The 24,033-nt window shown below is 42.4% G+C and overlaps 2 protein-coding genes across 6 annotated transcripts in view; one reads left to right on the top strand and one right to left on the bottom strand.

Annotated features, from left to right (window-relative positions):
• Positions 1–875: 875 nt before the first annotated feature.
• MTRF1 (mitochondrial translation release factor 1) lies at positions 876–19,655 on the bottom strand. 3 transcript variants are annotated; one of them, XM_038127075.1, is made up of 10 exons: positions 19,519–19,655; positions 12,195–12,653; positions 9,586–9,677; positions 8,685–8,766; positions 8,367–8,474; positions 8,106–8,278; positions 6,825–6,942; positions 5,554–5,690; positions 3,892–3,990; positions 876–2,258 (listed from the first exon to the last, which is right to left on the bottom strand). In XM_038127075.1, exons 2-10 carry the CDS (start codon positions 12,628–12,630, stop codon positions 2,139–2,141), a joined length of 1,365 nt encoding a protein of 454 aa, XP_037983003.1. In that variant the 5' UTR covers positions 12,631–12,653; positions 19,519–19,655; the 3' UTR covers positions 876–2,138. The 3 variants fall into 3 exon arrangements, with proteins under 3 accessions (XP_037983003.1, XP_037982993.1, XP_037983007.1); XM_038127065.1 differs by lacking the exon at positions 19,519–19,655 and having other exon boundaries at positions 12,195–12,693; XM_038127079.1 differs by lacking the exon at positions 19,519–19,655 and having other exon boundaries at positions 12,346–12,482.
• Positions 18,219–24,033, top strand: part of NAA16 (N-alpha-acetyltransferase 16, NatA auxiliary subunit) — a 64,514-nt gene continuing 58,699 nt past the window's right edge. The window contains exon 1 of one of the 3 annotated variants that reach the window (XR_005255702.1): positions 18,219–19,536. Coding sequence is in view for 1 of the 3 variants with exons in the window: in XM_038127044.1 (XP_037982972.1) it covers positions 19,483–19,536 (54 nt within the window). In the remaining 2 variants the exon portion in view is untranslated. The remainder of the gene's footprint in view (positions 19,537–24,033) is intronic. The other 2 variants (XR_005255701.1, XM_038127044.1) reach the window with 2 other exon arrangements.

Below are 24,033 nucleotides of genomic sequence, written 5' to 3'. Positions count from 1 at the left end.
TTAGAAAAGCAGAGCATTGCAGGCAGTGGCCTCCAGTAGAAGTGTTTCCACTCTATCCCAACTGTGATAAGCTGTATTTTGCTGACATACACATGTACATGCAATTGCAGGAAAAGCTTAGGACAAAGACCCTTCAGGATCTCCAGGCTGGCAGAAGGGGCTCAGCTTCTAAATTTCAACACCTGTATTTAGGACATCCAAAACTTAGTAAAGAGGGGAGCTGCTGTCTGCTTTCCCTCTTCTCATCACTCTGCACAAAACCATCAACAAAAAAGGGCTACAGAAAATTAATCAATCACAAATATCCATAAGGTCCTGCAGAAATATCACTGTCTTTCAGTAAAATAAATGAGGCTCATATTTTTAAGCATTTCAATAATTTTTTCATAGTAAGGAACTTCATAGACACTAACTAATCCTGGCAGTGGAATCTTATTGTTTAAATGTTTTTGGAAGTTTCTAAGAGAAACTCAGAAATGTTTGAGAGATAGAATTAATAAAATTAATTGGTGCATTTAATTGCATGATGATAGTAAGCATGGTAATTCAATAACCATGTTAGCTGGATATTCTCCTATTACAGATGATCATATTAGTTCTTGCCAGTCTGCTGGCACTGCACTCACCTGCAGATCTTTCTGGAGGATTCTTTTTCTAGACTGCTTACTGAAAGAAGTCAAAGTCCAAATGAATCCTGAATTGCATGGCAATAAGTTTTCTGATTGACTTGCAGAGCTACCAATTAAAAAAAACAAAACCAAAAACAACAACCAACTCAACCAAAGCCCAAAGCTTTTGTAATTAGTGTTGGAAGCAAGAGAGAAATTGCCAGACAAAGCTTGCTGATAAGAATACACAAAAGAACGGGAAAATAATTGCAGAATGGAGGAACTGAGTATAATCTTCCTGCTTTCTTCCTGTTAGAAATTCTGTCTATTTTTCTTAATACAGCTGAATAATGTTCCAATTGTTGCTATATACACAGTAATAAAAACTACACCCTTCAGAACTCACACTGCATCATTCCTGATTACAAAACAAATATGCAAATATAAATCAACTACGAGGCATAATTTAAATTGCAACAATGAACTGGCTCTTCTCGTGCAAAAGACAGTGCAGAGCAGCTTTCCAGCAGAACCTGGGGCGAGCAGGATGAAAAGAAGATGCCATGATCTGGCAAGTGAACCCAGCTGAGCAGAGCACCAATCTCTGTGTCAGCCTGAGCACACAGCATTCCTGAGTCAGGCACACAAGGAGTGCCTGCTGGTGCTCAGCACCTGCCAGCACCGCACACATGCAGTGCAAAACATCAGCACGAGTCCTGCCAAAGCTGAGGGTGCCCTGTAGACACCTGGATCCCCTCAAGGACAGGCAAAGGCAGACATTCCCAAAGACAGGAGCTGATTTCCAGAGCTACCTGGTTTGTTGAAATGCATCTGCAGTATGAACTCATTCTCTCTGCCAGGAGACAGGGAGCTGCCTGTTACCTCAAAAACTTCATTGAAAACTAGAGCATGTACTTCTGCACTGCAGCACATAGGCCAGTCCCACCACAAGCTGACCCAAGAGTTCCTGGAAGAAATTTAACAGGTTTCTCTTACAACATTCTGGCCCCTTCACTCCCTTTGCTTTTGAATATTTACTCTAAAAAAAAATAAAGCATCTTAATACAAAGTCATTTCTAAGGTACTTCATTTAGGAAGTTCACACAATAAGTGGAAAAAAAAATTAGTATTCACAAGGCAAGATTCTAGATTATGTTAGGGGAGCTCAGTTTCTTTCACCTGGAGAAGAACATCTCCCACCACCAAACAAAAAGTGCGCTATGTGGTATTTATTCTGCTCCACCACCACAATTCTCTGCCTTTCCAGCTGCGATACTGTCAAGAGAAGGATCAGCTTAGCAAAGCCCAGCTGCCAAGACAGGAGGAGTGTGCACACAGAACTCCAAGCTGATGCTTTTCTGCCAGGGCTGCTGCAATAAATTCAACCCATTTGCACCAAGATACAAAAAGAATAGTATCACACCCTGAAAAACAGAGAAATAGGTTTTAATCAACATATCATCTAACAAACACATCTGTTTTATTCGATTACCAAACACAACAATTCTGTTTTAATTCTACTTGAGGGCTTCAGCCTCCTCCTTCTAAAGTCTGCAAATTTTCTAGATATTGGGTGACAGCCTCTATCTCTGCAAACTCCAGTAATCTGTTGATTAGCTTATCCAGTGCTTCTTTCCCACTTAGAATTTCCTGTGAAAGAAAAAAAGCAGACAAAAGCATTACTGACTGTTCTTCAGCATTATTCTGAAACACCAACCACTCAAACCCCTGAAATGCACTTTGCCTGCAGTCCCTCCACTTGCTCATCCTTGCAGGTGCCTTCCATGTGAAAGCGGCAGTGGTGGACAGCAGCAGGACATCAGCTGCCTGCCTCTGCAAGGCACATGGATTCTGGCAGCAGCACAAGCAGCTACTGCCTTGGTTTCATGTAACCCATGCACCTACATGAAAATTCTCTGCAAGAACAACCAAGGATTGAAGAACCTCATTCAAATACTGCTGGCCACAGCAAGAGTGAGGCTGTTTTGCAAGAAAAGCTCGACTAACTTTTGTCAGGCACTTCATGGCTCCAGTTTCACTCAAGAAAGATCCAAACACTAAGGAACTGACTAACAAAAGCCCCTTTTATGCAATCATGGAACTATTTCCTCTGCCATGGTATTCTGCACTCCATTAACTATGAACCATTCCATATTCAGTATGCCCTGCATTTTCTGGAGTTACCCAGGACACTGTGGGTACAGTTTGAAAAGTGTTGCTCCTTATGCATCAGCACTTCCAGCAAACTGGATACCTAAGCCAAAATATCCAGGGATCACCCTAAACTTTGTTTCTCATAAAATTAATGTTAAAAAATCCATTATTAGTTTTTTTTTTCCCATTGTAAAAAACCCAAATAAACAGAATCATAGAATGGCCTGGGTTGGAAGGTACAGTAAATATCATCCAGTTCCAACCCCCCCTGCTATTGGCAGGGACACCTTTCACTAGACCAGGTTGGTCAAAGCCCCATCCAATTAAGCCTTGAACACTTCCAGAGATGAGGCACCCACAGCTTCTCTGGCAACCTGCTCCAGTGTCTCTCCACCCTCACTGTAAAGACATTTTTCCTAATATCTAATCTAAATATACCCTATTTTAGTTCAAAGCCATTTCCCCTTGTCCTGTCACTACACGCTCTAGTAAAAATCTCCCCCTTTCTTGTAGGCTCCCTTTGAGTGCTGGAAGGCTGCAATTAGGTCACCCCAAAGCTTTCTCTTTTCCAGGTTGAACAATCAATAAGATTCAAGCCACATGTAGATATTTACACAGACACACGATCTCAGATAATATTAAAATGAAAACATTCCATTTCAGTTTCTTTTAACTGTGACCTGCGATGAAAACATAGAAGTGTTTCTCATTCTTTACTCAAGCATTGGGAGGAGGAAAGAATGGCCTAACAAAAATAAAAAGTCCTTCCTGTCAGGTTTTTGGTTTGGATGTACTATGCTGCAAGAATCTCAAATGTCACTTGCCCAGTTTGGCCAAAGGACTCAGGGATCTCATTGAGGACTACATGCTCGGTCACTTTCCACTCACATAGTAGGAGAAGAACACACAGAGAAGTAGGCCAGTGAGCTACGGCCTGTAGCTCTAAGTGCCAGTAATCTCTAAGACTACAAAAAGGCAGGAAATAAAGTTTAAGCTTTCTAAATCTAGTGTTCTGTCAGAGCACAGCTGGCTACTTTCTTCATATATATCTTAAGTGGTACTCATTAAGTTAATTTTTTCTTTTTATGGTAAATGTGAGTATCTAAATACTCTCATAAGGAGTCCTTACCTTGATATTGCGTGCATCATATGAGATCCTGTGGTCAGTCACTCTGTCCTGGGTGAAGTTGTAAGTACGAATTCTCTCTGACTGGGCTCTTGTTCCCAACTGCAGCAAAACAGGAAAAAACAAAATCTGTTGTGTTTTAAAAAAAAACAAATACTCCTCTAGAACAGGATGCTTAAAATAAACTGTAATGGATCAGCCTGTTCCAACTACCAACCTAGTGGTCACTGGCTTGGCATTACTGAACTGTACTGTTTGTGATGCTGTATCACAAACCAAGTTTCTATATCCTCCAGCACATTGTTCCCCCTCTGTAGCTGAAAGAACCACATAACTTTCAAAGGTTGTGTAAGGTACAAAAATCCTTACTTCAAAAAATATACAAGTGAGGTTTTCTGGGGGGAGAGGGGGTTGTAGCTTCCACACAAAATAATGAAAATAGGCTCCATTAATAATGGAAGCAGCACAGTCAATATGTGGCTGTCGGAAATCAGCACCAAAAGAGACTTAGAGTAAGAAGTGAAGTTACCCTCTAGTGGTGAAGTGTGAGAGTGCAAACAACAATTTTAACTTGAAGCAGAAACCCAAATGTAGCACTGTTGGGATTAAACACTTCACTGTGTTCTCCACTCAAATGGAGAATTAAATGCTAAAAAACTCTCAGAGGAATAAATAGGTGTCCGTTTCAGTGGGCTTTGGTGAAAATTTCACCTGCACTCAACATGTGTATTTTAGAACACGGAATATCTTGAATAAATTCCAAAGCATTAGGAAAGGTAATTCACTTTTGCCTGATTTTCCACACTAGTAATATAAATGTATATAAATATATAAATATAAATACTTTATGCAGTTTGAAGGCTCTCAAACTGAAATTAATAACAAAAGATAAATGGCTCACTGCTTACAATGATGGGGTTAATAACCTGCAGGGACAATACACTTAAATGCAACCTGAAATAAGTGACTAAATAGCTGAGCTGGCAAATCTGGAGTACTGAGTAATTCTCTACTTCTGAAGCATTTTTATTCCAACAGATCACTGTTGAAGTTTGAACTACAAATTGGAAAATACTCAAAGAATGGGAAAAGAAGGACAGGACATTTTGAGTGAAAAGCACACTTTGTAACCTAACTTGAGGTAACTCTTCCAGAAGCTGTTTCTTCCTCAAAAGGTTACCTAAACTGTATCAAATAAGCTGCTACTTAAATGCACTGTAGCAGGATTGTTCATTTACTTTCTCTCAAAACCTCTGTATGGCCTCAAAATACTCTCCTTTAGAAACTTCTGAGAACTCCCGATCCTAGTTTCCATTGAATGTAACCTTTTACTGATGCTTGATTTGTGTAACTCTGGCCTTAACGGGGGCATTCAGTACACCATGCTGAATTTTCCCTTTTGAAAAATTTCAGCCAGTCTTTTGACCTTTCTTTCCAGCTACAGCTGATGTCTCTTTTCATTGCCTGAGAAGTCTGCAATACCATTGCACTGAGGTAAGTAAAGGCAGACTTACCATTTTGAAGTACAAGATTCTCCTCCCTTGTAAGCACCCCTAGTTTAGACACACACTCTCACTTGCTCTGTCCCCTCACACAAAGAGATCCGAAACAAATCTACAACACAACACAACATCCTCTCCAGATCTCAGGCACCACATGCCTCACCTGCAGCTTCCTGGCACTCTGCTCTTGACGGAGCTGCTTCTCAAGGATCTGCTGGTACAGCTTAGCTCTCAGTGTCCGCAGAGCGATCTCCTTGTTCAGCTGCTGCGAGCGCTCCTGCTGGCACTCCACTGCCAGTCCTTCACAGAGCCATCCAAGAGCCCGTTAGAACAGAGAACAAGCGAGCTGAATTAATTCTAACACATTAGGCAAATGAAACCTACTGGAGTGCTGGTTTGTAGGGCCTTTCAGCTGCAGGATAAAAAGTCATTTTAACACACTGGCCAGAACCGTTAGAGCGTTTTTAAACTTGTCACAGCTGCACCTGGGGGTTTTTCTTCTGTGCTACAGAAAAGTCAGGGATATTTTAAAATTTCATGAAGCAAACAAGTTTCTGACATTGCCTCTAGAAACTAGATTCACTCCAATTAGCTGTCATATGTTAAAAATGCAATTTGAACAGTCTACAAGAGGATGTTTAAAAGAGCGTAACACAAATTTTTAAAATCTTAGTCCAGATAAGTTCTTGGAGACTGGAAAATTCATTATTCTAGGAGAAAGGGGTGCCTAATCAACACTGGTGAGTCTTGAACTAAATTATGAAAAATGAGACAAAACAAGACCTTTAGTTCTTTAAAAGAAATCTCATTTTATTTCTGAATGACAAAGGCATATAAGGAACACCTGTTTTCAGGTTAATTTCCTGTGCCTAAAGTGATTCTGCATCTTACAGAGAGAAGCTCAGAGAGTTTCAATAAAACAAATCCCAAAAAAAGACAGAGTGATCCTCCCCATCAACATACATTTTCCTTTCTATGCAACATATGATAGCATTATCCAGTAATGAATGAAAATCTTCAAGTCTTCTTTTTAATCAGTCATGTAACTACACAGATTCCAGCTAGGCTAAGCATGCCCTTGCTTGCCAGTGGCCATTACTGCTGAAGGTACAGAGCACACATTATTGCACACGTGCAGATTATTTACATCTTCTACCCCATCGCTATCACCCTCCATTTGTTCTTTCATCCTTCAAAGACAGTGTATTCATGAAACACTCCCTCTGAAGACAGAACTGGCATAATCACTGTGCCCCTGCTACACAGCCCCTTTATCACATTGCCTGGCTACAAGAGGGACAGAACCAGAAGGGGCTACTTCTCCTTTCCTGGTATAAGGCCCAGCCCTGCAAGAGACAACCTGCAGGATCACAAGCTTCCTTTTCAAGATACAGATCCAGTGTGGTTAAAAGTGCAAAGTACAGCCAGACTTACCTGTAGGAAGGTGCACAATCCTCACAGCACTATCAGTTTTGTTAACGTGTTGTCCTCCTGCTCCTTTGGATCTGAATGTATCTATACGCAGATCTTTGGGATCCACTTTAACATCAACCTAGAAACAAAGGAAATTACTACTTCCTGCTCATTCTAAAAACACTTGGATGTTAGTGACACTCAGCATCAATAAGAAATCCCTTCTGAAAAAATTGCTCCTTTACAACTGTTCCTAAGTAACAGTCATAATCATTATAATTTAAAAAATGCAGTGTCAAATATTGTTGAAAAGCAAATGATGCCTTAAAGATTTCACATAGTTTTTCAAACTCTTACTCCAGATTCTTCACTAAACAAGGTATGTGTGTGTGTCAAACAAAACACAATCACTGTTTTGCAAAACCACTCGCTTTGGCAGAGAGACTAAGAAATAAGCAAATATTTAAAAACCACTTCTAAACAGGAGTGCAAGGATCTTGTTCATGAGCCAAGCCTGAATGATTCTTGCAACGGTACTTAAAATCATCTGAGGAGAAAATACACATATCCAGATCTACTCAAGTAAGGATTGCCACACTGGAAATAGGAGTCCATGATGACCTGGACCATAGTTTGAGCTCAGTGGATGGGAAAGGAACACTCAAATCTGATCAATGTTGCAAGTAAAGTCTTACAAAGAAGCAGGAGAAGGTGCAGGAAAAGCCTATAGGATCTGGTTTTGTGTATTTTTTTGTGTAAATTGGTGGTCCAAGTGAGAACTGTCCGTATCAGTGAGATCTCAGACAGACTAGCCAACACATTCACATTCAAAGTAGACTGTCCTTGATTTACCAGAGAAGGGCGCCAATAATTTACATGAAACAAAAAAAAGCAAAAGTATGTACAGAATCACATGACTATGCAACACTGAGTATTTTCTTGCATATATTCTGTGTCTTAATACGTGATGTAATTTAAAATTGGCTTACTCATAGCAGTGAGCCTTGTCAGTGTTGGGGCTGGAACATGAAATGATCACTCACTTACATGCCATTTCAGGCAACAGCAAATCCCTGCAAAGTTGCTTCTGATGATCCATTTATACATGTAAGGTACAGAGCCAAGGACTATCATCTCCCAGAGTCAGAGCACTTGTGTTTCATTTGCTGGGACTTGCACAAAGCACTTGGTTATCAGCGAAATCCCCAAAACAGTAACAGAGTTTTAAATAACACCTACTCCAATGCCAAAATGGGTAAGCAGGGGTTCAGCACCACCTTACCAAACCAATGAACAGTTTACCTCCTCTGGCTGAGGGAGGACAATGACTGACATTGTCCCAGTGTGAATACGCTGCATTCTTGATGACATGCCTGTCTCAGGGATTCGCTGGACTCGGTGAGTCCCTCCCTCATATTTCAGATGCCTGTAGACATTGTCTCCTGAAATATGAGCAGCAGCATGATGCAAGCCTCCTGGAGAGACAAATAGCGTGTGACAAATACAGCAGAGAAACATTGATTTCAATTCCATTGTCTTGGATTCTCTGAAGAACTGCAGTACCTATCTCAGCTGGCGTATAGTTCACGATGTCAAAGGTCCAACGTTTGTAGTCGGCGTAGCTCTGGTACATGTCAAACATTTCTTTAGTGAACTGTTGGCAGATGTCCCCTAAAAATTAAAAAGCATTACCACATAAACAGCAGTTTTTAGATTTATCTGCAGCTCTAACCCCAGTCATTAGGCAGGTTAATGGTCATCTTTAGAAAGTATTACTTTATGCCAGTAAAGTATAAAAAAGGCATTATGAATAACCCATAAGAGGTTTAATGGAGTTGGATGGAGTTTGGAAGTAATCTTCACTGTAGGGGCTTTGCTGACCTCCAGTTGTTCTGCCAGCTGTCACCTCTAATATGACAGGACTTCTATCATATTTTTCCTTTGGCACTAGAAGCTGGAAAAGCTGGGGAAAAAAAAAAAAAGAATGCCATTATCTCTGTCATGACCCTGGATCTTCTCTCAATCAAATTTACAGCCAGACTTCACAATTGCCATAGCCTGAGCACACACAACCATTGACTTCCTTTGACAAGGTAATTAAGTAGGACAAAAAACTGCCCAATGACCATTGCAACTCAGCAATCAGTGTGGAAATGCAACACACTAGTGCATCCACATGAAAGCTAGCTGAAAGTCCAGTACTGCCAAGTCAGGTGGCAGGTCACTCACCCAGCCCCAGCTACCTATGAAGAACAAGGTTATTAGCTAACCCAGCCAATCTTTATATTAATCTAATTTTTCAGAAAGTCACATTTCAAATTATTTCCGTCTGAGAACAGAAATGAGCCCAAACACAGTGGTCTCCACTGAATTGTTTCAACTGCTTTATTTTCCCCACTCATGGGATGCTGTCAGTTGAAGAGAAAACGAAAGACTGCAAGTTCCAATCAGAAATTCCTCAAGAGTGCATGCTCCACAGCCACAAGCAGTTACTAGGATGTTATGTCAAATCTCAGTAGCACAGACTCACCACTTTTTTAATCCCCTTCAGCATTTGCAGACAGACAAGCAAGCAAGAGAAATTACTCAATCATCTCCTAAGAGACAATTGTCACTAAGACGCTTATTAATAATTAATGTTGCCACTCCTTTTCAGGGAGAATACAGAAGCTGGACTTCTGTTTCATTAAACTCAAGTGTCAGAATCTATAAGTAACATAACAGGTGAAAGGTTTTCTGACATCTTTATTTACAAAGCTGTAAAAATTTACCTCAGGCTCACCTTTCTGCACAACATGTTCATTTTTTTATTCAGGCTTTCCTTCTCTTCCAAGGCAAGCTCTAGAAGTTGTTTCTCATCTCTGCTGTCTAGTTCTAAATTTGAACAACAGGAATAGATGTTAACCAATCTCACCTAGAGCAAATTATAACACAGCTGTCCAAAGACATGCACTGCAGCACAGAAAAGCTTGTAGTGTTTTGCCAGTATAAAATGCTCAAACAAGAGCAGCCCAAGCTAGGATGCACATTGGTAACTCAATGATCATATTTTCCAGGTGTGCTAGAAGGAGCAGCAGATACTTTACCTGTGATTAGACTGCCCCATCCCACATTTTAGAGCTTTCTAAAAAACTACAACACATTCTCAGGTAAAGCTCACAGAAGCTCCAAGCCTTTTCTGCTATGGAGGCTCCAGCTTACAGTAACAAAAAATGTTGATCAGTTAGCAATAGATTATACATTAAATAGAAACTTGAAGACAGTTGGAGTCAAGTGGAAAACCTGTCACTGCTAAAACAGTGACCTTTTCATCTTTCTTCCCACTTTTCTACTCACCAGAAAGTGAAACAATTCAACTCACTGAAATTAAAAAGCAAGTCTGGTTGAATAAGCACACATTTTTACCATGCCAAGTTGAACTAGATTCAAATTACAACTGGACAATTACCAACACAAATGAGGAGGGAATGGCTGAGGCCAGCTTTGAGCAACTAGGAGTAAGACTGAGGGAACAAAGCAACAAAGAGAAGATGAAAACCTTCTGCCTTGTGGCCAGCATGGAAACCACAGGCTTGTCTCAGATGCAGCACAAAACTGGACCCTCATTTGCTTCTAGCTGGTCCAAAAAGCATTGATCAGTTAGATAAACAGTATCAAACTAACTACTGTCAACAGTGCTGAGAGATGGTCTGGTGGTGACCAATGAGCTTAAGGTTCAAAGGATTGGTATCCCATTCCTACCTCCCTCCAAAACAGAATGCACTTAACCAACCTCGTGACTCACACCACCAGAGGGAAACTGGGAGATATCTTTCTGCTTCACTGAGTGTTGCAAATATAAAATCCTACATCAATTGTCAGGAATTCAGGTAGTAGAGAGAAGAGGGTCAGTTAGGGAGCTAAGTGGAAAACAGTGAATAGCCAAATGAAGGGGACATCTGTGTTTTAACTTGGCCACAGGATATACGGTACAGACAGAATAATTTGGCTCTATTTAATTAATTTATTGGCTGTAATTTTTTACCATTCTTTTCCCTTCTTTCAACTAGAACTCACTCCATCCTTCCACATCATAATTTATGGAATTAGAAAAATCCTTCATTATATTAATTTGATTCAAAAACAGCCTTTCTAAGTTGAAATATGAATTTTCTAGAATTTTCTTAATACTTTTTAATTCTTTCAAGAGCATTTATTTTTCAGCATTAAATTTTTGTACCTTGTCTCCTTCACTCATTCTCCTCATTTCTCCAGTGAAGAGAATTAAGAGAGGGTTGAGGATTAAAATATTTTAAATAACCATTTATTTTCCAAAAGCACAAACATCTATTTATTTTTAAAACTAAAGTATATGATTGTTTTCCACCTCTTTCTAAATAAGTTACATTTACATCTTTATTTCAGGATGTCTATTATTGTTTTGTCCACACCCCATCTCCCTCTCTCTGAAAAGCACCATGAACTTTTGTCCTCCTCCATTTACACTGCTGGGTACTGATTTCTCCTGTCCTTTGATTTTCCCCTCCTTCACTGCTTTAATGCAAACCCCATTGTCTCCAGGTCAGTGTCTCCCTCTCTTGGCTTAATACTTGCCACTGTAGCAGAATGGATGCCATTTTTTCTTCCTGTTGTGTGCACCTCCTCACACTTGTAACATGACTGGGTTTTTTTCCCCCAAATGTTGCACCATTACTTATTTTGTAAATTCTTTTATTTATTCATTGTGTATTTTCTTATTCCTAAATGGTACAAAAACCAGTGACAATTTTTCATTATTTTTTACCACAACTTCTACCGTAGCAGACTATTGGAAAACAGCAGCTTCTTAAACAACCATCATTTTTTATTCCTTAAAGGACTCCCCAAATATTTTCAAAGAAATATTAGCTTTTGCCATTTAAATTGGAAGCTGACAACTCAGAGCCTAATGAAAGTTCATGTCATTTGCTCAATAAATATCACTGAACTGGTCAGGTGGAATCCCATTTTAAGTAACACAGCTGAGGTCTGCATCTATCAAAGGTTTTAACCTCCCTAATTTTTTTTCTTCCATTCCAACTGCTCTGAGTTCAACCAAAAAATAACCTCAAAATGAACACTTCCCAACTATTTCTGTTAGATGGATATCCCTGAGGTTCCAGACAATGCCTACTCTCCCAAAAGTACCATATTAAGACCTCAATCTAAAGTGAGGTGAGATGAAAAACAGAAGGATGTGGCTGGATGCAGAAAGCCCTTGCAGCACACAAGCTCCTGGGAGCAGGGAGAACCAGGGAGTGTTTCAGAGCTGGCTGAACTTACTCACAGGCTTCCCTCAAAGGCTGGGCAATGAAATTTATCACAAGCACAGCTGCTGTTCTGAAGCAAGCAAGTAGATGTGTTTTCCTTTACCTGTGCACATCGCTTCTAACTCCTGAACTTCTCTTTCAGCCTCTTTGATTTCTTGAAACGCAGCTGCAATGGGGGACAGATCGGCACATCTTCTCCTCAGAGTTCTTTGCTCAAAGTCATTTAATGAGTGTGCACTTAACTGATGACTAACCTGCTGGTATTCCTTGCTGAGTGACTCCAGATACTTCTGCACAGCCTCGTGCTTCCACAAAGCTTGAGAATCCTGATGGTTTTTCCTGTGCCAACTGTTAAATGACAGAGTGAATCTAGCTGTGTCCAATAAAGGCTTTGGCCTCCAAAATCCATGGTTGTGCAGTCCCACCATGCAGCCTATCTTCTTTGCAACAGGAGGGAGAAGACAGCTGTCAAGTTGGCTGTGACAGCAGCAATTGGCAAGCAGGCTCTTGAAAACGCAGACCTTTTGGAAAGGTTTCATTTTGTTTCTTATTTTTCCACCACCTGAAATTAAAAGTACACAGTACATTGGCCATTGTTGTTATCTAGAAAAATAAAGCATTCTATTAAAAAAAAAGCACAACAAACAAACACAAGGATGGTATCAAACCCATATCCTGGTTTGATTACACTGACACAAATGCAACTGTCATGGACAAAACTATTCCTTATTTTAGTCCCAGTTTAAACCAGAAGCTCTTATCACTACCACTGTACTGACTGAGGGTTGGAAAAAGTATTTTCTCTCCCCTCCTCAAACAGTTTATTTATACTACAGAAAAGCTCCCGTGGATGAGGAGCTTTACAGAAAATAGCTTCACTTTGCCATATATTTCATCGGAAAAATCCAACCATTTCATGCCTTACTGATGAAAGAAAAGTGTTGCTGAGAAGACAAATCAATACTAGAGGTAAATAATTCCATATAGAGAATGTCCAGAATTATGTGTCAAAATATATCCACTACCATAAAAGCAGGACATTAGTAGATGACCACACAACAGATCAGCCAACAGGACTGCAATGCACTTAGAAAAAATCACTCACTCATACATGAAGAAGACAGGATAACTGCTTTATGTGCTTTATGTCCCTGTATACTCCTTACTGTGATATATTTACACTTAAGCAACATAATATTTTCCATCCAAAAAGTGAATAAGAAACAGGTACTCTCAAATACACCCCCTGTATTTTTCTGAGACGTTTGGCCTACAGTTTTATAGGACCCAGGCTTCCCTTAGCATTACTGCTGCCCTATGAAAGATCATTTCCTCTTCATTTTATATCATCAACATTGCAAACGACATTACGAATTACTACTGTGCTCTAAAACTTTATATTCGAGCAAAAGGCTCTACCAGGAAGACTATACATTGAGATCACACTTATTCTAGAGCTACTCACACAGAAAAGGTTTAACATACAAAGAAGCATTCCTAGTAACCCTGCCAGTGCCACGGTTACATCTGCCCACTGATTTTTACAAAAAAAGTGGATTCTGAGAAAGTAAGAGCATGAACCTTCTTGCAACAAGATCTCCTGGAAACACACGTTTCAGTTTCCTGACAAAATTACTTCTTACTCATCAGTGACAAGACCTTCTGTGCATCTTCATGCATTTTACTAACAAATTACTGTGACACTCTAACTACTCAACTCACTCGTTATTCTCACCTATTTACTGTCACCCATTTGTCCATAATGAGGAATGAGCAACATGCAGTAGAATCAGAAGTAGTGCATCTTGTCTGAGTGCTTGTTTTACTACCTACAGAAGGAGGCAAGGACCTTTATTCTACTTCTGTCCCTCCCCAGATTCCCCAGCCAGCAGGTGCTATCGAATCCACAGCAGCAACTTCAAGACTGCTTTAGCATACATAAAGCAAATTACAGCCCTCCTGGATTGCTATAGTGACTAAAACCAGCTGCAGCAGAGGGATCCTGTTCCCTTCACCAGGAACACAGCAAAAGGCACAAATCAGGCTCATAATCTATGATCCTGGATTTAGGCATGAGTGGATTCAGTTCCAAAAGACCTAATTCTGATGATCAATATGGACTTGCTCCAGATCAGCATGGCCCATTGTTGTTTGGCGAAGTGCTGACCATCATCAACTCAATTTTAAAACATTAATGTTATGTTTTACTTTAATTAATTAATTAAGCATATTAATTACAACCATCTAGCTAACTTTTACTGGTGTAATTAAGAAGCAATGTACTGAAATAATAACAAATTTGCTGTATTGCTTTGCCTGAGCTCTCAGAAATAAAATAAAATTCTTTGGTTTAAAAAAAAAAAAAAGAAGAAAAAAAAGAAGTAATGAAATAACACAGACCTTCAAGAAGGTCAGAAGTTTCAAAATTTTGCTATGTTAAATAAAAAAGGTATCTCCTTCTCAGAGTGGAGCTGCCACACCTTATTTGTGTAAAAATAAACAGACACATAACTTTCACAGAGCTATAAGCATTAGATTACCAATGAAATGATCTCCAAACCAGATTTTAATAACTTTTAAATGTGATTAAAACGACCTCGTGCACACCACAAATCAAAAAAACAGTAAGCAAAAGTGACAACTGCAATTGTCCAATTAAAATAACAATTTAAAGAAAATAACTTCAAGACGGGAAAGAACTCTTAATCTTGCGAACTCTTTCAGAGATTACAAAATGCATTTCTAGCAACCAAAGATGCGACCGGCGCCATACAGCAGCACTCGGGCACATAGGAAGTCGCAGATGCACGGCAGGAGGAGGCACTGCAATGCTCACCGACTGGATCAGGAACGGCTCGAGCCCCGGGAGCGCCTCCCAGCACGGCCAGCCGCAGCAAAACCCCCGACAGCCGCGCAGGGAGCGCCCGGCAGCCCGGCCCCGCCGCGGGGCTCACGGGCACGGAGAGGCAGCAGCAGGGAGAGGCGGCAGGAGCGGGAAGGGAGAGGCGGCAGGAGCGGGCGGGGAGAGGCAGAGGCGGGAAGGGAGAGGCAGGAGAGGGCAGGGAGAGGCAGAGGCGGGAAGGGAGAGGCAGGAGAGGGCAGGGAGAGGCAGGAGCCCGGCGGGACGGGGGCCGCGGCACTCACCGGCCGCTGGGAGGGCGGCCCGGCCCGCGGGCCCGGGGCAGACGGGAAGTGCAGCGGGAGCACTCCCAGTCCCAGCATGCCTGCGGGAAAACGCGCTTCCCGTCCCCTGAGCCACGCCGGCGGCTAAGGCAGCCTCCGCCTCGCGAATCTGGTTAGTAGAATATTAGTTTCAGAGAAATCCGAATAAAATAACATTAAGCTCCACTTTGCGTCAAAGCTCACTATTCAATTCTAGTTAAAATGAATTATTACTATTCCAATAAAGGCAAGCAAAATATTAATAAAAATCACCATTCTGGTTATGACCATGCTAGTTAGCTGCAGCTTCCTCATAAAGTATGCTTTAAAACATACTATGTAAATGGACATTTTAAAAGCTATTATTAAACATAATACCACTACCTCCCTAATTAAAATTTTAAAAATATTTAAGCAATGTTTTTTTTTAATATCTATAATCACCAAAATACCTTTCTTCTCAGCTACTGTCATTCTACAAAATTAAAAATAAACAAATAAAAAGGTAAAACTTTTGTGTTTGGCATGTAAAATATGGGATTTGGTGTGGTAAATATTCCAAAAGACTGAAAACAGGACCACTCAATGGGCAGGATTTGGATCAAAGCTCAGTGCCTGAATGACAACTAAGTGTTTGTTTAGGCCTGAGGACAGGTCCTGGCTCTGCTCTACCGTGGGTACAGGAGATAAGGCAGACAGATGGAAAACCACTTCCAGAGAAAAGGACCCACCCTGGAGTTGGTCCACAGGAAGGGCCGCAGGAAACAGCACCCTGAAATCTTCCCCAGGCCTGAGCCCACACTGATGTGCCATCAGAGATGCCATCAGCCAAAGACCATTCCTCACAGTACCTCTTCTTCCACTATGACTTCTGGGGCTCAGTGAAATGAAATAATAAAATTGTACTTGCATTGGTACTCTAAATATGCAATTTGATACTTAAAAGTATTGGGAAGGTCCTCTCCGGGAGGACAACCAGGAACCTAAAAACCTGAAACTGCCAGTAGACCTCATGCTCCAAAACTGATTTTAAAAGAAGAAGGTAGGCCAAGGAAAATCAAATCAGCTTCTACTCCAGTCAGTAATGGTTATTGCATTTAATCCATGATTAAACAGGATCATGTTCAGTTTTTATTATGCCTTGTGGATGAATGTTTCAACTTAAGTGTGAAAACAGAAACTGTAACAAAGTCCTGCTCCCTCCCTACCAGGCAGCAAAGCACGCAGCGGCAACACAGCCAAGACAAGGGCTGGACTCTGTGCAGCCAGCAGGGCTGCCAGGGACCATCCACCACAGGGCCTGTCCATGCATCTCGTACTCCAAACATGTAAGATACACTCTTTCCCGAAGTTTACCGTGTGCTTTTAGACTGCAGTATGGAAGCTGAGTATGAAGGAGGTGAAATCTGCTCCTACCCCTCTCACAGTTTGTTTTGATGCCTTAAAACCTACGTGGCTGAAGCAGCAGCTGCTGATGGAGCTGGTGAGGATAAGGGGTTATGGGGCATGGGCTATTTGGGGCAGAGTACCACCACCTTCCTCAGCAGCCCACAGTGACGCTGGGTGCAGAAGGGAAGAGTGACAGCAGGAAGACAGCTGGGCTCCCGGGCTTCGCGATAGATACGGTGGTCCTGTACTTTTAAACCTGGCACTATTAACCTGCCACTGGAAGCAAAGGGATGGCTCATCAGATAGAACAGGCTCCAGGCCTTGCAACATGCTCGGCTTGAAGGCAGGTCCATGCCCACGCGGGGGCCCTTTTTCGCCCAGGGGGCCCTGACTGGGTTCAGTGGTGTGCCAGCATCTCCCCGCAAGTTCCACAGGAGCACAATGACACACACCGCAAAAATAGCAAACTTGTTACAATGTATGCAGCACTTCAATATTGTTCCCCCCTTTCAGCCCAAACAGTTCAGACTTCTGAAATCTTTCTGTTTGAAGGAAAAAAATGGTGACAGAATCATATGTGTCTTGAATACAGTCCTGTTTAATAACAAAGCCTGTAGAGAGAGCTTTGTTTTGCCCAGTGGGATTAAATGACAAGAAGTTCTCTTGACTGCGCTCCCAAACCTCACTTTCAGTTGGAACTCTGCCTTCCCACAAAGCTCATTTCTTTGTTTATTCTCTCCCAGCTAGCCTACAAACGTTTCTTTTATTGCCTCTCTGCTTTCCTTTTCTTGCTGCTTTTAACAGACTTTTAATATGGACACATCTAGATGCAAATCGAACCCCTGCCTCTTATTTCCAACTTGCCTACTTTCAGACAGCATTCTTTCCAGTGTTTGGACTATCAGGAAACAGAGACCTTCAGCTATCAAGAACAGCCTTATTGCTTCAGATCAAAGGTCCACCTAGCACAATATTTGTCTGATCGTTCTCCACGATACATCAGTTTATCATTCAACCCAACCAGAGGCATAATATGTCTTTTTGCCAAGACAGAAACTAGGGTTCATAGAGTCAAGGCTTCAGCTAATTGTTAGAAGTGCTGAAGACATGCCATGGTACGAACAGGCTCTGAAAATGATGCTGCAGGGCAAAGCCAAGGCTGCCATCCCTCTCAGTAATACTCCTGCTTTGTAAAAATCGGGTTCCCAATGCAGCACTACTACAGCATATAGCAGAAAGAACAGTGAATTGGGTACTGCACGTGGAAAACACATACTGTGATCAGTGACCCTGCTGACTGACATCATTAGAAGCATGCCAGAACAAAAAAGTGAGAAATAAACACAACACAGATATTCCTTATGACAGACCATACATCTAGACAGATTAACAAAACACTCTGGAAACCAACAACCATTCACTAAACGTGTCCATAAGCTGTTGGCTCAGCTATAAAGAACTATAGAAAAGCATATACTTTATGTTCTCATCTTTGCTATTTTCATCTCAGGAAGCTCCCTAAACATACCACTTTTTTTTTTTTTTTTTTTTTTTACTTATTAGTCTTCAAGTTATTAGGCTGACATGCAGGTTACTCTCTTCTTCTTCTCTCTACTTCTCTCCTTACTGTCTTGTTCCCTCTGTTAGCTGGAAAGGAAAGCAGCTATCATGTCATCAGCTTCAGCAAGGCTTGTGTCAAGTCAAGGACGTGCTGCTAGGGATCTTCAGTCTCACAGCCATCTGCTTACCGAGTACCAAATAAAATATATTAAGTACACAGACTTTCTAATTGGCTCTTGTTTCGCACACACTTGCTTTACTTGGGATATCTATCATGTTCATCATCTGTGACTGTAGGTGGGTAACCATATTACAGAACTAAGATAATTTGAAATAAATGCCAAAATATAATTAATTTTTTTAAAGGTTAATTATGTAAACAAAGATTTTAATTGCAGTCGCCTAGTTTATTTTCCTTATAAGATGGCCTTTTTAATTGGTCGTAACCTTGACAGTTTAACCAATTTTCCTTCTTAGTAATGCCCTAGATTATGTAGTTTCAGCGTCCCTGGTTGTTGGTGGTTTTGGTTCGGTTTTGTTTTCAAGAACGATTTTTGGGATTAACAAGAAAAGAAAGAAAAGACCTTAGACTTCCTTCGGCGAAGGAGGCATGCAATGAAAAAGCGCCGCTGTTCTGTGGACGCACGATGGTGTCGGGAAGTTTTACATAACCAACTGCTGAAAATGCCTTAATGCGACGGGGGCCGTCCCCGCTTGCTCAAAGCCTGGCTGCCAAGTTTGCTGTTGTTTCCTTAAATACCAGCCAGGGCACCGCAAGCCCGCAGAGCCACTCCGAGCCCCGCCGCCGACAGAGGCTGCGCTCCTTCCCAACGCCGCCTCCCTCCCGGGCTTGCGGGCAGCCTGGCTCTCCGAAGCGACCGCTTTAGCGCCGGGAGCGGAGCGCTTCAGCCGCCCCTCCGGGAATCGCGCAGGGAATCACGGAGGGAATCCTCACTCCCTGCCCCGGGGCCGGGCGGGCGGAGGGGCTGTCTGTGAGGGGGAGCGGCGCTGCGCCTGCGCCGAGGGGACCCCGGCGGCCATTTTGCAGCGTCAGGCGGGCGGCGAGGCGCCCCGGCAGCTGCGCAGAGGGGCCCGGGGGAGCCGGCGGGGAGGGCGGGCGGCGCAGGGCTATGAGTTAAAGTGCCGCCGCCGCCGCCCCGCCGAGTTCGGGCTTTTCCTCCCCGGCGTTTCCCCCTCCTCCCGTCCCTCGCACCGACAGCCGCCCCTCCCGGGCCGCCCCCACCCCCGCCAGCCGTGCCTGTCCCAGGGCCGCCCGCGCCATGCCGTCCGTGCCGCTGCCGCCCAAGGAGAGCAACCTCTTCAAGCGGATCCTGGTGAGCCACCGGCCCCGCTCCTCTCTCCTCCTCCCGCCGCCGCTTCTCCCTCCTCTTCCCTCTGGCTCGCCGGCCTCGCTCGGTGCCCTCCGGGTCACTTCGCCCGCCGCCGGAGTTGGCCCCGGCTGAGCGCACACGGATGCGGCGGCCGCGCTCGCCGGGGGGAGCCGGGCTGCCGTCGCCTCCTCGCCCCGGTTCGTCCCCGCTTCCTTCCTTCCTTTGTCTGGGGCCCGCCGAGCAGGCCGGGCGAGCTGCCTCTGCTCGTGTTGGCGGCCGGGAAGGGCTGGTGTGGCCCCCGGCCGCGGGAGGGCGGGAAGGAGGGAGGGAGCCAGGCAGCCTCCCTGGGCCGCCGAGCGCTTTCCTCCCGCCCGCTGCGGGGCGAGCCGGGGCCGCGCCGCCGCTCCCCGCCCCGCGCAGCGCGGAGGGAGAAGACCTCGAAGCACGATGCGAGTGTAGCAGCGTTTGCTGCTGCTTGGTTGGGTCCCATCTGCGTTTTATTTCCAGCGAGAGATTCGGTTTTGGTGTAGGGACTGGTTAAAAGTAGTTCGCTCGCTCAGCAGTTTTGAGTGTAGTTGAAGACGTGTGGTGGAATGAAGTATCCTGCTTCTGTGCGTCCTTCAGAGGACTTGTCTCAACTCCTTTGTGCTGGGCGAATTCCGCTCTTTGAGACTTAACGGTGCAAGTTTAGTGTTTGCGAGATAACTTTGATGAAGGAGCTCCCTTTAGCTGTGAGTTTCTAACTCAGTCACTCTACTTTATCATGGTAACACTTTATTGGGAAAAAAAAGAGCCCCACTCCCGAGACAAGAAAACACCACACTCCCCTTTTCGCGAGCTTGTCAGTGTGATAGTAATGGAGTTCCAGCCTCAACAGAATTGAGGTGTTTTGTTTCAGTTTACCACTCTGCAGGCAGAGGACGTCTGTGCAGCACACTAAGTAATCCTACTGGCAGGCGCAGATTTCTTCAGTGCTCTCTGAGTTGTTAGGTAGTTTCAGTGCTTCAGAACTACAATAGTGGTTCAGAGATGGACATTCGGGCTTCAGGAAGCTGAACTCAAACAGTGTCAGTAAGCTCCTGTACTCTGTACGGAGCTGTTTTTTTACAGCAGTTTTTCAGAGGTGTTCTTTTTTTTTTTTTTTTTTGCTGCTTTGTGTAGTGTACAGGTTTTAAAAAACTTATTGGTTCTTAATGGTGATTTGTTGCTTACTGCATGCTTATGGTATGCATCTTAGTAAGTCATTCTAGCACTCCTCTTTCTCTCGGCTAAAAATAAGTGACTAATATTAGAACAGTTAAGTGATTATTCTTACTAGCAGCAGACAAGTTCACAGTAGCAGCCACTTCTAAAGTTTTTTTGGTTGGATTATGGAATGGCTTTTCTAGAGATCATATTTTAGACAGTGTTTTTTTTAATATTAAACAGTGGATAAAACTTGGAAATTAGTGTTTAGGCAAGGAAGAGAGATACATAAAACTTCAGTGAAGTTCATGCAGAAATTTATTTGCTGTCTAAAACTTTCAGGAGCCTTTAACTGGCACTGCGTAGTGGGCAGTTGCAGTTCCTAAAGTGTTGATCACAAAATTACTGGCTTGTGTCTTCGTATCGTGTCTCTTCTTGAAACTTAATTTCTTAAAATTATTTTCTGACTAGCTCTGACTCTTTCTGGTGCACTCCTTTCTGGAATACTAATGTCGGCATACTGCAGATGGAGCCCTTTGGTTGCCTGACATGTCTCAAAGTATTTCTGTTTGGTAGTATAGTTTGTGGTGCTAAAGGCTCTTTAATCAAACCAGCTTTTGCTTACTTTGGCAATGCTAGAATATTTTAAAGCCCATAGCACCTCTAGTATTTTCCAAAACTGGGGGCAGGGATTAAGTGGGAGGCTGCATAGTAAGACCCCACAAGCATGTAGTGATTTAATCACTTGCAACAGATGCAAGGAAATTATACTCATATATTAAGACTTTAGTATTTTTATGAATGTTCTGCAGAGAATTAGCAGTTGAGAAAGGGGAAATTCATTTGGAGATCATGAGAAATCCTTCACAGTGACTTGGTGTGTGGATGTAACATATCAGAATGGTTATCAATGTTCTGAACAAGACGCCCAAGTAACAGCAAAGCTGTCAGAGCTGCCCTGGCTAGTGTGGCCTCTTGGAGATCAATGTAAGCTGAGAAGTCTGCTCGAGAAGCTGAGTAAATAGTCTTTAAGCCACATCAATTTGAATGCTTGCATGCTTGGCAGGGCTTGAACAAGCTGACTTAAAACTAGCAGTTAGGTGATTAGGGAAGTAATAGCAACTGTAGCATAGGTCATGCTTTCAGTAGTCCTAGTTGATCAGGACTGCAGTAAGGTAGTCCTGTCTTGCTCTATTCTGTCTTCCAGGTCTGTTTTGTTTCTTAGGCCATACTTTCACTGTTCTGCAGAGACTCTCTCAGTCTAGATGCTCTTCCCCTGGAAGACATGTTGGTGCTTACAGGTGTGATGTTGTTTGGGAGTAAAGAGCTGAACAGCTTCCAGCTCTTCTCTTCCACTTCACAGCCTCACGGAAGGCATGGATGAAGTATTTGAATATGTTCCCCTCTCATGGAAGGAGAAAGACATCACAAATAAGAATTAGTATGGGAGTGCTTGTGTGTTTCTTGCCAATTAAAGCCAGTCTTCAGCTTAGGTGACTTTTTAAGTGAATGGGGCAGATGCTGTCTAAAATAAGCATACTCATGGTAACTTAGAAAGACTTCTTGTTAAGGTTGAAGTTTGGTATCCTGTATTTGGTGTTAACTTCTAGTAAGCTTAGCCTGATCTTCTATTTTGTGTATTTAAAATTGAGCTGTAAACTTGCCTTCGGAGTATGTTTCAGTTAAAGCAGCTTTGATTTTTTTTTTTTTTCCCCTTCACCCATCAATCCATACTATAAACTGTCTCGGAGTTAGTCTTAAACATTGGCTTTATGGAATCAAATCAGCTGTCTGGACAGGGCATGGCAGTAGTCTGATAGGCTTTATAAGTAGTCTAGTAAGCTTTAGAGGAAAGCCTTGGGGTTCTTGTCATGCTTTCAAGGCTTACTTGCCAAGTTGTTTTTGTGTTCAAGAAATGCTTACTGTCTTCTAATATGTATTGGTGTGAGCCCAGGCTCAAGCAGTGTAAGGTATGGTCTGATGTTTGTTCCATGTTTAGATACCGTGCCTGTAACTGACTAATCCTTTGGTTTCTTAGCAAATTCCTCGTATTTGTTGCCTAAAATAAGGTTTGCTGCTTTAATTGCAGCTGACTTCCAGACTTTTTGTGTCTTATTAGTTGAAGTATACAGCCTTGCAGCAATGGATTGTTGCTGCTCAGTTCATTCAGGCATGCAGTTTCCATTTTTCAGGCTAAAGGAAATGTTAGAAATTACTTAAAGTGCCCTTTCTGAGGACTTGTTCAACTTCTCTGTAATGCCCTTTTTGTTCTCCAACTTCTTCAATAACCTTAAGAGATTTATTCTTTGATAAAATATAAATATACAGGTGTTTGTAGGATTTAATTAATTCTTATCCATAGAATTCTGAAAGCTTCTTTAAAATTTTATTTACTGAAATAATAATGGTTTATAAGCATGCAACTGGTCAGTCTCCTGGGAATGACTTGGGAGAGTTAGTCTTAAAACATTGGCTTTATGGAATCAAATCAGCTCTGTCTGGTCGAGGCATGGCTATTAAACTCTGAACTGTTAATAATTGAGGAGTTGTTACGCTAATTAGGGTCTCCCAAATGAGATGAATACCATAGCTGAGGTAGCCATTATTAATCCACCACTGGAGCAGTGGATATTTGAAGTCTCTGACATTAAAGATCCCTTCCTTTTAAAGACAGGAGTTTGGAGCAGTCACTTTAGATCTTCTGGTGTAACTTAAGACTGATTCTTGGTGTGGTTATTGCTTGCGCTGCTGAGTACAGGCAGCCTAGGAAGAGTGGAAGCGGTTCCCTCCATATGGACTTTCAAACGAGGTGGTGAGGATGCCTGGCCAGCTGCAAACTACTGAAATGACAGAATGGTGGAGGATAGATGCCACGCTAGTGGTAACAGTCAGTAAGACTTTCATAAGGGGGAGTCACACTTCACATTTGTCGGTGATTTGAGAGAGTCTCATTTGGAGAAGGCTTAATCCCAAATAGATATTCTTGGTTTGGTTTTTCAAAAGGAGTTTGTGAAGGTCATCGTGCAAGGCTCAGAAAGCAGGCTTCTGTGGAATGCTGTGGGTTGTTTCTTAATTCTGGACTTTTATTTATACTTTTCTTTTAAAAAAATGTTAATTTTTCAGAGTTAAGTCTCTCCATGTTTTATGCTGGAATTTTTTCTTATTTGGCTATTTATATGGAACAGAACAAGCACTGAATAGCAAGAAGAGTTCAATTCTGAGCTATTTGGGGCACAAAAAATAAAGGCCACCTGAAAGCTTCCATGTTTTTGGAGCCAGTTGAGTCATGACAAGTAAAATTGGTTGTAGATGAAT

The sequence above is a fragment of the Motacilla alba genome, chromosome 1 (assembly GCF_015832195.1).
Source record: "Motacilla alba alba isolate MOTALB_02 chromosome 1, Motacilla_alba_V1.0_pri, whole genome shotgun sequence".
Taxonomy (NCBI): Eukaryota; Metazoa; Chordata; class Aves; order Passeriformes; family Motacillidae; genus Motacilla; species Motacilla alba.
The sequence above is the reverse complement of the archived record's forward strand: the minus strand, read 5'-3'. Positions and strand labels throughout refer to the sequence as shown.